This window comes from Acomys minous, assembly GCF_964271855.1.
Source record: "Acomys minous genome assembly, chromosome: 15".
NCBI lineage: Eukaryota > Metazoa > Chordata > Mammalia > Rodentia > Muridae > Acomys > Acomys minous.
The window spans coordinates 73135986-73151291 of record NC_140497.1 but is presented as its reverse complement, the minus strand read 5'-3'; the positions used below and the strand labels follow the sequence as shown (position 1 = coordinate 73151291).

At 43.0% G+C, this 15306-nt stretch overlaps 1 protein-coding gene across 1 annotated transcript; it reads right to left on the bottom strand.

The window, feature by feature from the left end:
• Nucleotides 1-1936: 1936 nt before the first annotated feature.
• AREG (amphiregulin) lies at nucleotides 1937-11351 on the bottom strand. Its single transcript, XM_084760420.1, has 6 exons — nucleotides 11069-11351; nucleotides 9712-9939; nucleotides 6835-7042; nucleotides 5947-6102; nucleotides 3679-3787; nucleotides 1937-2172 (listed from the first exon to the last, which is right to left on the bottom strand). Exons 1-5 carry the CDS (start codon nucleotides 11127-11129, stop codon nucleotides 3694-3696), a joined length of 747 nt encoding a protein of 248 aa, XP_084616546.1. The 5' UTR covers nucleotides 11130-11351; the 3' UTR covers nucleotides 1937-2172; nucleotides 3679-3693.
• Between the last annotated feature and the right edge of the window lie 3955 nt (nucleotides 11352-15306).

Here is a 15306-nt window from a genome sequence, read left to right as displayed (position 1 = left end):
TACTCTGACAAACTTAGAAGCCACTCCAGGGAATTCTCTACTTTTTAACTCAAGGAGTCTTGACTACCTAACCTCTACATCTGGAATCATAGAGATCACTTTAGGATCATTTCTTCTTTCCTTAACCACCTCATTACCTTCAGCTAGTTTTTTTTTAATAATGAATACTCTTGATTTTATATTTACTCTAAATAAATAAGACTTGAAATCTCTATCAAATTTCTCTTCTCAGCTGTAGACATTAATTTTTCACATAGAATATTTTAACTGCCTTCTAAGCCAGTCATCTGACCTTGGGCTTTGGAGCGGTCTCTTGCCAAGACAGCAGCTTGATGCCAATCTGGATTGCTAATCACCTCTAATTCCTGCCCAGTTGTGTTCCACATCTTAGCTCAAGTTAAAGGTCCTTCATGTCTGTCTTCACCACCCTCGCCTTCTGTAGATCTCTTTTAACTACTGTTTCAATGGTGAGCTATGTTCTTTGTCAGCACATGCTGTTTGGTGACTGTCATTTCTTTGTTGTTGTTGTAGATGATGCCTATAGCATAGCTCCTATTCATCTTTCAAGGACAACCCCAGGTAGTATCTCTGGAGGAAGAGCTCCCCTGACTCCTCCAAACTGGGCTGGGTGAGAGCTCCTAGGCTCTAATGGATTCCTTGGGCATGCCTCAGCTAGTTGTTTCTGAAGCTGCATTGACAGGACACACACACACACATTCTCTCTCTCTCTCTCTCTCTCTCTCTCTCTCTCTCTCTCTCTCTCTCTCTCTCTCTCTCTCTCTCCAGGGGTTGTAGTGAATGTGTCAGTCAGGTCTTTGCTGTCTTGCATCCCTAGCACTGCACTGGAACCAGCTGTAGTGCATAGTTAATGAATAAGACTAAGACAAATGTATGCTGAAGATGTTCAACAGAAGTGAACCAAAGGTCCAACGTGGCTATATATATGAAACATTTAAGGACCTTTTACAGATACAGACCCCATAATTCAGTCCAGCCCATTCAGATCAGCAGCCTAGGAGGTGAGAGGGTATCTGAGTATTCAGACAATCTTAAATGGTATGTATGCCTGAGGCTAGGACCCAATGGCTCTGGGTTCAATGGGCAAGAATTTGCTGGCACATCAGGCAGATAAAGCATTGATGCTGACGGCGCCTCTATTCACGAAACTCAATGTGATTGCTGCTTTTGTGCTTGTGTTTTTCTCAAGCTGCACTCCCCTCTCCCCCATTGTAAAGGTTCTTTGATTCTGTATGCATACTACTTGGCCTACGAGGCAAGACCTAGACTATGGTCCCATTGCTTTAATGTTCATGAAAGAGCAGCCACTAAACAAGCACACGCATGTACTATGAGAGAACCCTAGCAAGTGGAGGGAGAGAAGGGTGTTCGGGTTTCATGAATATGCACAGCACTAGGATTGGAAGTCTTTTTTTCAAATCCTTCCTGATTCTCTTGAAATCTGACTTTTGATATTCAAGCTATTCTTGTCTCTTTGTCTATGCGGATCACAGCAATGAATACTAAGAATAAACAACATAGTGTGTGTGTGTGTGAGAGAGAGAGATAGATAGATAGATAGATAGAGAGAGAGAGAGAGAGAGAGAGAGAGAGAGAGAGATTTACATAATTTAATATGTCTTACAGTGAATGGGAAAGGTTAGTTTGGAATTACTATTATCAAAATTACTAGCATTTGTGGGAGGAGTAAGAAACTAAAGTTTTCCCCTTAAGGGTATTGTTTAAAGCTAGGTGCAGTCATTAGTTCCTATAAGCAGGAGAATTTTTACATTTTTACACAATGAGACCCTTTTCAAAAAAACAGTAAAGAGAGGAGGAGGGAAGATCTGTAAATGATGGACCAAATGTCAGGAGAAAAGTGCCCTGAAGTATTGAGACTTCAAAACTGATATTCGAACTCAAACGCAATCTGTTTTTTTAAAAAAAATTTTTAATGAGCTATAAAATAAATAACATTTAAATATTAAATAAATTATTTACAACATGAAAAAATACTTTATCTCTACGCATCTCTTTATGTACAGAAGAAATAAGACTCTCATGAAAAGTGACAACTGAAAGTCTGAAGCCATCAGAAGGCTCCGCTTCCTTCACGGAAAAGGAGGACCAATGCGTCACTTCGGGTGAGACTTGGGCAGTGACTCCGCTGTTATCCTGGGAGGACAGAAAAATGTCAGAGATAAGTTGACGTCCAACGTGGCTTTAAGAAATTTTCTAAGAGTTAGGATTTCTGTCACCTTTTTTATTTTTCCTGGGATGCCCTAGGAGACACACTAACTATTCTCAAAGAAAACCGCCACTTTTGCTTGACTCCATCTTTCACTCCTTCTTAGAAAATGGGAAACTACAAACGCCCATGCCATTTACAATCCTGCTTAATAAAAAAGCAACTGTAGTCAAGAAAAAATAGTTTTCCCAACCAAATACACGCTGTTAGAAAAAATGAAAACCTAAGATTATGTGTCTCTGTATTTATGATATACAGTTAATTTAGGATAATTAGTACCAGGGGTATAATAATAGTAGCTACCAGCTAATAGGCAGCCACCACATGCCCACACAGCATATTTATATCCTACCCCATCTTTACTCATGCATTGAGTCTTAGCCTAAGTACAGTAAGCTGATGCATTTTATTTCTAAGGTTTAATGAATATTGAGTATAACATTGGCATGCAGAGTTACACATTTCGTGAGTTATGCACAGTTACCCATTTCATGAGTTATAACCATTTGGAATGCTTATTAAAAATAAAACCTCCAATTGGGTAGACTTAGGGTACATATTAGAATTTATATTTAACAATCATCTCATGGAACTATTAACTCCAGTAAGTTAGGAATACAACATTATCTTTCCTAAATGTCTGAAGATATGATTTTTTTTTTTTTTGGACTGGACCAATTTTCATTGTGTCCCTCTCCCTACCCAGCCCCCACTTCCCTTAACATCTTCTTCATTAACTCTTTATCATGTGCCTTTTACCTACGACATGCTTACGTCTTCCTACTTAAAAATGAAACTATAGATGTATACCAAACGTCTCTCAAGTGTGTGCCCCTTCATTTCTTTAAAGGAACATTCACACTCTTGTCACACTTCCTCTTTTTTCATGTGATAAGCTAGCCTTGGCCCTCCACCCTGTCATTACTGTTTTGTTTCATCCAACAGTCACTGGAACCAGGCCATTTCTGTTTCTAAAGTGACCTGTTCACCTCTCAGTATTGCCAATCTTCATAATTGCTCTCCCAGCTTTCAAGTTCTTCCCAACGCACAAGGTCATGTTGGGTACATGACCTTTCTCAGCTCCTAAGCGCATCCAGCCGATTTCTCCCATTTTTTTTGGAATGTTTTCCCTCCCATCCCATCAGTTTCTTTCTTACTACACATATTTTACTTCCCTCAGTACTTTGACTTCTTATAGTTTCCCTCCATCTATTAAGCGTTATGTTCTTTGAGAACAAAACTGGAGTTCCCCACCTCTACATCCCCTCTACAAAACCAAAGGCGATCTTCCTCCAAAAAATAACATTTCCCTAAAACAGCCATATGCGCTCATTCATAAATAAGGCTACATTTCCTCCTTTGCCTCGACATAAGTGTTTCTGGTTTTCAAAATTATAGCATCTAACTGGGAGCTGAACTTTTAAAGCCCAAACCTGCATTGTCTTCAGCTAGGCGATGGCACGCACGTTCCCAGTTTCTTGTCGAAGCGTCCTTCTTTCCTCTGCTTCTCCTTCATATTTCCTTAAGTGTCGTTTCCGAAGCCTTTGGAGAACACAGAATGCCACTGTTAGCAAGTCCTACCCACCCGCGCAATGGGGGTTTTCATGAGAGTGAGGACTTCTTCCTGTGGCTTTGTATAGACAGCCACCACACGTTAGTTGGTTGCACCAAACCGAAACCCAAACCCAACTGCCAAAGCTTGCCAATATTCTTGCTCAGGGGTACAATCGTCCTGCCACTAGGTAAACACATTTCCAGCACATTAAAATACAAGTGCAAACTTTCACACAGTGTGGAGCTGGCATGAATAACTAAGTGTTGGAGGCGATGGTGTACAATAAAAGTCCTCCACACGTATAGCTGAGCCTATAGGAATAAATTTAAAACTTCTACCAAGTGAATTTAAATTATTTGACTTTTAAGAACTGTTTACAAGACAATTTGTGTTTTGTTTGTTTCCAAACATAAATGCTTACTTCTAATTTTATTTATCACTGCAGTCTATTTTTTTAAGACCCCATAGCATAAAATTTCAGGGATGCTGTCTGTTATTTTCAGTGACTCCTGAGTTAGTCCACCATAGAGTACTGCTAAATCCCAAAGAATTTTGTCACGTTTAAAGAAAAATATTCATGTCGATTATCAAAAAATTTCAGTAATTGTGGGTTAAGATTATTGTTGATTATGTTTTACAGGCAATAAGAATTTGAGAGAAAACAGGAAAAAAAAAAGTCACTTCTTAAAAGTGACAGAATTGAGCTGGGCCTGGTAGCACAGGCCTATAATCCTAGGCCAAGACAGGCGATCAAAATTCAAGGAGAGCCTGGCAAAGTTGGATCCTGCCTCAGAAAGTAAAAGTACCTAGAGATGTTATGTAGCTCTGCCTCTAAGTACTTGACCAGCCTGTCTGAGGTTCTGAGTTCAATCCCCAGCACTGCCACAAAGAAAAGAGTACCAACATAAAACTAATTATTCCACATTCTTCCAGAGGCCTAGAGCATATTAAAAGCTGAAAAACTACAAGTTCACTTAGCTCACATTCCTTTTCTTTCTTTCCTTTCCTTTCCTTTCCTTTCCTTTCCTTTTCTTTTCTCTTCATGTCATCTTCCTAACTACATTTGCATGCCTGGCTGGAGGCACTGGAAGGAACTCCAGGTGTGCAAAACACATTTAAATTACACAGCAGCAAACTTCATGAGCACACACAAAAAAAATAATAAATAAATAAATAAAAACCCAACTTTGATGTGTCATTTTATTGCTATCTGATTTGAATTTAAGATTGCAGTAAACAATGGCAGCAGAAAAGTCCTGTATCACCGATGTGAGGGGTCATGTACATGATCCAGTTGTTGAAAGTAACTTACCAAGACCTAAAATTAGAATAATGAATCCACCGCTTCTTCAAGCCCTGGTAACAGTGAGTCATCCTGTAGCCATGCAGGCCCTCCTCCGGCTTCCCCTACCCACTGGCTTTTGACTGACAGACAATACCATCCTGATGCACCCCTCAGTGCCTAAGACCTACAACAGTGTAGTGTGGGCATTCTTTGGTCCTGAAGCGAGGCGTGGGATCTGCTGTTGCCCAGGGAGGATGGGAAGATGCTGTGGGAGGACCACAGTAACAGAGTTTGTCCTTGCTGCCTACGCCATGCCACCGGGAGGAAATACTTCGCTTTGTTTCTCAATTACGTTCCCACACTATTACACTCTCGATGAGCACAAAAATAGGTCGAAACTGTAAAGCAACCAGCAACCATGCCTTCATGTTAATAAGCGCAGAACTCTGCGTAAGACTGGGGTGGTTGTGGTGGTGCTGGTGTTTATTTGCTTTTGATTTTAATGGCAAGGAAGCATGTTTAGTGCCCATAAGCTTAATATTATTGTAATTAGTTTCTGAGAAGTTTTACACTTAAGTTTAAAAATATTCACAGAAGATGCTAGCACTTTCTGAGTCTCAGAAATAACCATCATCAAAATATAACGTGATCAAAATATCAATTTTTTTTTTGAAGCTAAAAACCATTCTGTGTCTGAAAGATGGCTTTGAACGTCATTTCAGTGGTAGTCAAGGTGATATAGTTTTTTTATTCTGTTCTGCTCGTGGTTCACATGCCACAAAATAACTCTTGTAAAATACGACCGTAGCGCCTGATGGAAGTATTGACAAGAGTTAAATTCTCAATTCGTGCTGTACTTACCGGACTGCGATAGCAATGCCAATAGCTGCGAGGCTGACGACAGAGATGAAGATAGTTACGGCTGCCAACGTGATCTTAGACAGGTCACTGTCATCCCCGCTGTGAGTCTTCATGGATTTTCCTCCACACCGTTCACCGAAGTAATCATGGTGACATCTGTAACACACATTTCATAAATATAATTGCTGGGAAGGTCCCCTATGTATGTCTCTAGCTTACTACTTAACGAAGCAAGCCATGGCTTAATTTCATTTAGGAAGGCCACATCATTGCCCGTACTGCAAAGTCATGAGACAGTGGAACGCATTCTTCTAGCCAAAGATCTCTAAGAACAAGTTGGGATTAGTTTGGGTGTGAGTGTGACAGTCCAAAAAGACACGGTGAGTCACTCTTTGTGTTCCTTTAGGACCGACTGATGACTTCAGTGTCTGCTATCACAGTTAATACATTCCACTGTCATCTAGTTTAGTGTTAGTGGGTTGGGAGGGTTTGGGGACAGTGGAACAACACAAAAGGTTCTGTGATAAATACTTAAAGGTTCTTTTTTATTTTAAGGCTTAAAATAAATGTATGGGCATATGTATGTACACACACACACACACACACACACACACACATATTATATAATAAAATGATGCTTTGACTCCAGTAGTTAAAAACTACAGCCTGTTTGCCCTACTGTTTTCATTCAGCCTTCAAGCTAAGAACCTTTTTTTCTAGTTTTACGAGCTGGCATTTTAATCGGGTGTACAGACATAATGTTGGCTCACAAAGCCTATGTATTTCTGGTCCTTGGTTTACACGCTGGAAAAGTCAATGGTTTTTCTGTAGGTGGGAGTTCCAGACATAGAGTAGGAAATTGGGAATTTAATGTTGTGCTAAACCTACTTGCACGTCACCCTTTCCAGATCCTCGATGTATTTGCATTCACCATGGATGCAATAATTCTGAAACTCGGCAGTACACGGATTCTTCTTCTTCTTCTTTTTATTTCTTCTACCTTTTCCACTTTTGCCTCCCTTTTTCTTTCTTTTGGGTTTTTCCGAGGTCTTTTCTCCTTCTGTCTTGTTTTTCTTGGGCTTAATGACCTGTTCAACTGGAGAAAAAGAAGTGTGACAAGTTCAGGTCAGACTGTCAACATTCTCTTTTCATCATCAAAGTTATTTGCAGTACAGGAGCCACAGAAGTCACAGTCCCGAGAACTACCTTTGCATCATTACTTCATATGAGACACACACGCCAAACCTGCAAAGAATATCTACATCAGAAAGTACCTTAGCAATCCTTGTCACAAGCCACTTTATTTGACCTACGTATGGATATTTAGATGTACTGTACTGTACCTCACATGACGTAGAGGTAAATAAATAGCTCAGTAAAGATCAGAAACATGTCCTAGGACAAGCAGCTGGAAACCACAGTGCTGGCATGTGTAAACCTGTCTTGTAGGTTTGTTTTCCCATTATATCATTGTCATTTTAAGAAAGGTAATGCCATTGATTAAGATGTGGTGTGAGACAAATTGGCTGATTTTACTTCCCTACACGTGTCTCAGGCTCACAATCTTAAGCTGGAAGCTAGTGGGCACTACTTGAGGGCAGAGAAAGCTGGAAAATACTTACTACTGAAAATAATAATGACATTCTCCATGGTTGTGGGGAAAGTGGGGACTGCCTCTGACATGAATTCTGGTGTCCCCTATTTGACCATTTCTCCTTGGTGGGGAAGCCTGGTGGCACTCAGAGGAAGGGGAAACAGGCTATCCGGATTGGATTAGACCTGATAGGCTGTGATTATATGGTGACGGAGGAGGTCCCCTTCTGTCACAGGTCTAGGAGATCGGAATAGAGTGGAAAAGGGAGGGAGGGGAGAATGGGAAAATACATGTGGGGGAAATAACAATTGGGGTGTAATCTGAATAAATTATGTAAAAAGTAAAAATTTTAAAAAATAACAAATACCTTTTGGGAGGCACTCGTTTTTGTGTTCAATCTATTTAAAATAGTGCTGAAATACCTGTCCCTGATGCTTCAGACCGTCACCTCAACTTATCAGATCTAGATTCTTCGGACTACAAAAGGTGTAGTTAATTACATGCTAAAAGACAGAGAGGCAAAGGACTGACTTGTTTAATACTGTGCACTCTGTTGTGTTGATCCTTGAAGAGGTGTGTATGGCAGAGTATTTAGCAAACAGAGAGCACTGAGAAGAGAAAACACCACTAGTCCCAAAGGCTTTGCAAGCACCCATCACCCAGAACACAGCAGAAATGTTAACAGAAGGCTAACAGGGGTGACAAAGATAAGGTGTCTGTCTTAAGAACAGGACAAATATGAGGAATGGTTTTAGTGGGTGACTCTAATTGCATTAACAAAAGCCGAGTTGGAAGTAATGTTAAATAAGCAGCCATGCCGTGTTTTATACAGAGACTTTCTTCTGATTATTATAAAGTGCAAGTTAGAATAAGCCCCTTAGGGGACCTGTTTGAAATGAATATCGCTACACATTATGAGGTAGATGAAGTCCAAGCCAAATATCAGGCTCCAGTGCTGAAGAGTTGTAACGGACAGAACACCCCATGAGTATTAGCAAACAGCCGTTCAGATGCGTTCAACCAACAGTCTCAGCTTAGTACACCGAGCAGCGATTCTAAGCACTAGCCACTTGCTCCACTAACAATTTATTTGACCTCCAGAAGTGTTAATAACCTCCCATGTTTTTAAGAGACGGGATGCTGGACACCTTGATGGTCCAATCTAATCCTCTTTTCCTCTACTTCCATTAACAACAAGAAGCAGAATCAGAAGCAAGGCAGTGAAGCAGAAAGCTCACTGAGGCATGTCTTTCTGTCGCTTACCCCAGTCTAGGTCCCTGTCCCTCACTCACTCTTCCTCAGCTCTGGGAGACTCCAAAAGAGGAAGAGTATGGGAAGCTGCTAGGAAAGCCTTAAGGGACCTTAAAGAACTCTGAGATCACCTTGCCTGCCTCCGAGGCAGATAGATGCTCCTAGATCTGACTACAACTGCTCTCTTCTTCCCTCGAAATGTGAAGTGAAATGAGGGTAGTGAGCTTTTCCTTTTTTTTTTAAATATATTTTTTAATTAATTTATTCATATTACATCTCAGTTGTTAGCCCATCCCATGTATCCTCCCATTCCTCCCTTCCTCCCACTTCCCCCCTACTCCCCTCCCCTCCCCTAAGTCTCTCTCTCTCTCTCTCTCTCTCTCTCTCTCTCTCTCTCTCTCTCTCTCTCAATCTCATTTCAAAGAAAAGGTATATATTTTTAAAAGATCTGTCTGACAAGAGCAAAAGGGAAAAAAAACCTTGGGTGACTAGTTTGGATAAAAATAAAATCTACATGTACTCCTTTAACATTTCCAGAGGTCGGTGGTTATCATTTCTAACTGTTCCCTTGTTTGTGTTAAAATGCAATTCTTTGAAGACAGGTAGGGTGGGGGAGGGGACTCTCCAAGGCCCACAGGAATGGTTAATGACTATCTCCACTCCCAGAACGGAGGCCCATGTGGTGCATTGGGAAAGAACACAGTCCTCGGAACCAAGCGGATTGAGGATCGAATTCTGACTCAACTACTTGTTCCCAGGACCAGAGTCGCAAAAGTCAGACATACTCATAAGACTTAAGTTAATGCCTTGGACCTATAAGATGCAACCTACACATAGCTCTTAAGGGGGATATGCAACAGTCGCACCTCTTTGCTCAGATACAACCACATCTCACAGACATTTTCATCTCCTCCACTCACCTCTGACTGAATCATCTATAACGTAGCCGGGTATTTGAGGCTCATTATCATACTCGTCTGAGTAGTCATCGTCCTCAGTGGAGAGTTCACTGCCAGAAGGCATTTCACTGACTGTAGAGACCTCGCTTCCTGCAGAAACCGCAAGTCCACCAGCATTGTGGTCCCTCAAAAATGGTCCTCCTTTTCCAGAGGTGGTGTCATTGAGCTCCAGCCCAGCTGCATAGTGGCCTGCAGGGGAGAGAGACTTAAGAGATGAGCCTGACTGCGTTGGTCTCGCTAAGCGAGCACAGTCTGGTAGACCTGTGTGTCTCCTCATATCAAAGTATCACAGTAGCCATTGGACATGTGTTATCGGGTTTTGTTTTGTTTTGTTTTTTGACTGAGTCACTCACAAAAGCAACTTCACAGCTGGCCAAGAGACAAACTCAGCTGCTCCACTTACAGAGTTTCTTTCATCTGGATTTTCCTTTCCACAGATAGCCTACGTTAATTTCCACCGTTCAAAAAGTCCTGCCAAGTCAAGGCAGTAGAATCTCTTAACAGGTGATGTCTTAAGTAGCCTCTCCCTTCAGGTCTGATTTGCTTGTGTTTGTCCCTAGGCTCTCCTGCCTCCTTTTAAAGGGGCGGGGTGTCAGGTTGTGGTGGGGGTGGGGGGGTAGGGAGAGGCTGATACATTTTAACACTTGTTTACAACTGCTGTTAAATCTGTACATAAAATGCAAAAGGGACTGCCAAAGCAACTACTTTTCATTGTCTTTATCCATTATTATTATTATCACATAGAGAAAAAGTTCAGCACCCAGTAACTTTTGGGGAGCCCTGAGTACCAGTCCTTGATTTCTCTTTGATTTTTAAAATTCGCTCAAAACTGCATTGGCAGTAGCAGTGCTGTCAATCTCTCTCTCTCTCTCTCTCTCTCTCTCTCTCTCTCTCTCTCTCTCCTGCTTTGAGTCTGCTTTAGGAAGGTAAAAATAAAATTACTAGATAGAAGAATGGAGTGAGAAGATAAAAGAACCCTCCTCAAGTCCTCCTGGAAGGAGGAGACTTTTGTGGAAATTACTTCTCCCGTCTGGACTTCGGTTTCCTTAGGTGTCAAAGGAAAGGCTGGGCTAAAATGACCTCTTGGGTCTCCATCAGCTGAAGTTTAGTGTAGGTATTCTCCAGCAGCCTGATCCTTGGGTCATGCTAGAGAATCCCATCTGCTTTTCTTGCCCTCCTAGCATGAGCAACTTCAGGGGAGGGAGCTAAGGGGATCCACTCTACCACCAATCCCCTGCCTGTCGGACAAATTTCCGGGTGTCAAAAGGTACTCAAGGAGTGACAGCCCAGGCGGCTGCTGGAGACTGCCAACGCTCACCTGAGCCTATGATCAGCAGCAATAGCACCGGGAGCGCCCACAGTGGCAGCGGAGCTCTCATTGGTCCCGCGGTCCGACGGCGTCCGGGTCTCTGAGGCAACACGACGGCGGCTCCGGGCAGCAGGAGCAGCGGGTTCGCGGAGCAGCGGCAAAGCGCCGGCGCGGGGAAGCCCAGCCCGCCGGGCTCCGGGCGGCGGGAGCGGCCAGCGCCTCGGGCTCGGTTCAGGATGTCGACGTCGGGGCGGCGGTCGTAGGTCAGGAAGGAGCAGCAGAGCGAGCGGGGCCGAGGGTGCAGCGAGTACCTGCTGCTTTATAGGCCCGCTGGAGCCACCGCCCGTGACGTCACGGTCGGGCTGTGGGTGGAGGCGGGCGGGAGGTTACTACCCCAAACCCCAGCAGATAGCAGCCAGGAGGAAGTGGGAATCCAGCACTGGCGACAGCCAGCGAGGGAGAAACTTTCCCACTCGTGTTCTAAGCTCGAGTGGTGCTGGGAGGTTGACAAAGTCCCAGGGTCACAGGGTCTGAAAAACTTCTGCATATATAGTTGATGTTAGCAGGACAGCAAGCCAGAAGATTAAGTAGCTAAGTCCCATGTTAGGATATAGAGCTTTAAGGAACAGCTGTGGCTTAGCTACGTAGCATGAAGACTTCACTGAGAAGATGCCTCCACAAAAGAAGCCTCTTGACTGATTTCTGGGTTTGCTGTGACAGCCTAGGGCCCTTTCCCACCTGGGCTCTAAAAGACTCCAAATGGCAGGTGGTAAGGAGGATGTCAAACACTCTCTCCAGGGCCTAGGGCCTTTTTTCCCCCACCTGAACTCTAAAACAATTATAAGACACCCTCGGGGGCGGGGGTGGGGGGGGTGGGGGGGGGGCGGGGGGCCAGTATTTGTTGACCATTTTACCAGTGTCAAATTAGGAGCTTAAGACTTTAGCTGGACTGGCACTTAGGAGGCAAAAGTGGAAGTTGCAGGAAGTAGTCCACCTGGGCTCTGAGACCAAAAACCAAGCAGAATTACTTACCTCCACCGCCTCACTAATACCTTGCTGGGGTGAGAGCGTGTCCCCATTTTACAGGCGAATAAAAGGCAGGTGTAAAAAGCTAACATTCTGCTAAAATTCTGCTAACAGGCAGAATGAACACTTCACACACACACACACACACACACACACACACACACACACACACACATACACACACACACACACACCTTTCCACAGTGATAAAGAGATTGAGGACTGGAGTGACCTTTGAGAAGAGGGCTGCTGGGCAGAAGAAAGTTTCACTGAAGGGGAAAGCAGGCAAGGTGATGTAGGTGGGCGGGGCCTCTGCTGTTCAAATGAAAAGAGGCATCACTTCCAGCCCGAGAGGAAACCGTAATGATGACACATCCATGACTCTGGCACCCAGGCTAGAGGATCTTGACTTCCAGGCCCACTTTAGACTACAGAGCAAATGTGAGGTCTATATGGACCAGCAGAAAGGCAACTCAAACAAACAAACAAAAAAGAAACAAACTAAAAGAAGCAAAAGGAAAAACAAGAAAACAGCAATAGGAAACCAGGAGGGCACTTACCTAGGATAAAAATGGAGGGAGGGGTGGTTGGTTCGTTTAACTAACTTCCATGTTCTAGCAGCTCAGAAATGGATTTGTCTTGGTTTGATGAAAACCAGGAAGACTTTCTCTAAACTGTTACCCTGACCTGGAGATATACTTGACTCTCCGATTGTGCCCCAAATAGCCTTTTTGGGATGTCAGTTGCCTTGTGTTTTTCCTGATGCTGGGAAATGTTTTTAATTCTTAAAAACAAACAAACAACCCAAAACCCCAACATTATCACAGGGAGTGGATTAAATGCTAATATAGGCTTTCTTGGATGAAATACAGGCACTTTCGCTCCTATTCCGTGTTCGGTGAAGGGATATTTTGTGCAAATGGTGTTTTACTTTCGGATAGGATCATAGAGAAGAAGATTTGGTAGCAGCGAGCGGCTCCTTGTTTGTTAAGAGCCCAGTAGTGTAGGCCACATATGATTAAGTTATTCTACCAAATCAGATAAAAGGAATTGATTCATAGTGCCCTGGGAAAGGAGGCAGCAGGTAGTTTAGTTTGGCCCATAGGTATCACAGACTGCCCTGGGGGTAGGGTGGGGGGATGGGAAGGGCCCAGGGAGGCTTTCTGAGCAGGACAGAAAGAAGGTGCGATTTAGGGTGGTCAAGCCTGAGGATGAAGACGAAGATGCTTCCAACCATTCTGGGGTGGAATGGGAGCCTGTTCTTTCTCTTTTAGTGGATGTGGTGTTTGTGATTAAGAACCATTTAGTCTTGTCCACAGAGCTCAGACAGTCCTCCTACAGGGCTGCACTGCACGAGTTCCTAGTCTCAAAGGTTTTCATTTCTGTTGTTGCTCTACTCTATTACATTCTACTGTTTTTTACATTTTCTTTTAATTTTTTTTTTTGTGTGTGTGTGTTGTAGGGTTCTATATTTTGTGTGAACAGCTCGGAAAGAATCTGGGAATTTCAGTCAATGAAAATTCAAACCATAAAAATATCCCATTGAGTTTACAGATTAGTCATTGGAGCAGAGCAAGGCATTAGCCAGTAAATATCACTTTTATGCACAACAATAACTTGAACATGCCTAAAAGGCAGCTAGGGCAAGTGTCTTTACACATCTTTACTTCCTATTTTCTTAATTATTCTTTTTCCTAATTTTATTATTTATTTCTTTTACACTAATGGGTGTTTTGTCATGTATATTTGTGCAACAGGTCTGTGCCTTGTGCTCGGTGCCTGGTGCCTACAGTGGCCAAAAGAGAACACTGAATTTCCTGGAATGGGGGAAACGAACAGATGTGAGCTGCTATGGGGTTGCTGGGAATTGAACATGGGTCCTCTGCAAGAGTAGCCAGCACTCTTACCCTCTGAACCATCTCTCCAGCCCCTTACTTATTCATGAGGTCTATACAAGTTATGGATACCTGTCATCAGAACCAATTTGCTTTCTGTTTGGAGTAGAAGTTGGCTGTTTTCATGGGAATTCCTTGGTCATTTTCTGTGGTTGATTATAGAATTGGAATGAGCTAATGTCGAGGAAGCGGTAATATATAAATGCAGGTTTATTGAAAGCAGTGTGGGAGGGGAGGAGAAGGAGAGAGGGCAGGGAGGTGGGCAAAGGACAAAGGGCAAAGGGCAGTGGAACCAAAATGTCTGCTTTATATAGTGAGTCTCTGGAAGAGAGGGAGCCAGAATTAGGTAGAGGGCAGGCCATGCCAGCCGCGCCCTGCAGTGGGACCTAACATTCTGATTTGAGATTCTGGAAGGAGTCCTTTATATTTCTGCCACATAACCTAGTTGTAGGGCAGAACAGTTTAGCTCTCGTAATAAATCTAGGTTTTCATACTTTAATTCTACAACATGCTAAGTTAGGTAGTATTTTAAGACCCTCTTCTGAAGACAGGAGTAAAACACCGAGTTTTTTTTTGTTGTTGTTCAATAGATTCATGACTGAAAGAGTGAGTAGGATGAGGGCCTAGTATGCCCGGAGCATTTAGTACAGCCTAGCCTAGATCTTATGATGGTCACTTTAAAGCCCATTGGAGAACAGAGCCCATCACAGGGCATGCATAGTAACTACGTTCAGGATTTTCAGTCAGTGAACTTTGCACTAGTTCCCAGGGAGACATTTGGGGCAGCTTGTGATACATTGGCGAGTGTTCTGCAGTGTCATACCGGCACGGCAAAGCAGCACCCACTGCTGTGTCATACATTCTGGGTCACCTGCATGAGTAGGAAACCAATCCTGTGTCATATAGGACTCTGCATTCTGCAAACAGATTTGCATGAGCCTGCACGCTACTATGTTATAAACAGAAGTTTCCCTTAAGTTGTGTGAGGTTTAAAGACAGTCCTGGGGCAGATGTTCCCAACCAACCACCCCCATTAGTGTCTACTATCTGAATCCCATTGCAGATGGATAGAAAAAAGTTTAGTTAATTCTACTGAAAGATCCCCCTATAAAACCAAAAGTCTCACGTGCTTGTCCATGAAGCTGATGCTGAGTTTGTATAGGTAGGGTTGAGAGCTATTTTGAGACAACACGATATGACCACAGTTTTCCAATGTAAATAACATTTCATATATTATAACACTGTCCTTGGCTCCATCTAGATGTCCTTTAATTTGTCACTCTTTGTCCCGAAATTTGTTCAGGCCAAAGAATATATCATTTCTAT

Bases quoted from the DNA above. Each gene is read 5' to 3' on its own strand.
- AREG (XM_084760420.1), bottom strand. From the start codon at position 11,129: ATGAGAGCTCCGCTGCCACTGTGGGCGCTCCCGGTGCTATTGCTGCTG. The intron at 9,940-11,068 runs GTGAGCGTTGGC...TCTCCCCTGCAG, and splicing joins GCTGCTGATCATAGGCTCAG to GCCACTATGCAGCTGGGCTG. The intron at 6,103-6,834 runs GTAGGTTTAGCA...TGTGTGTTACAG, and splicing joins CTGGAAAGGGTGACGTGCAA to ATGTCACCATGATTACTTCG.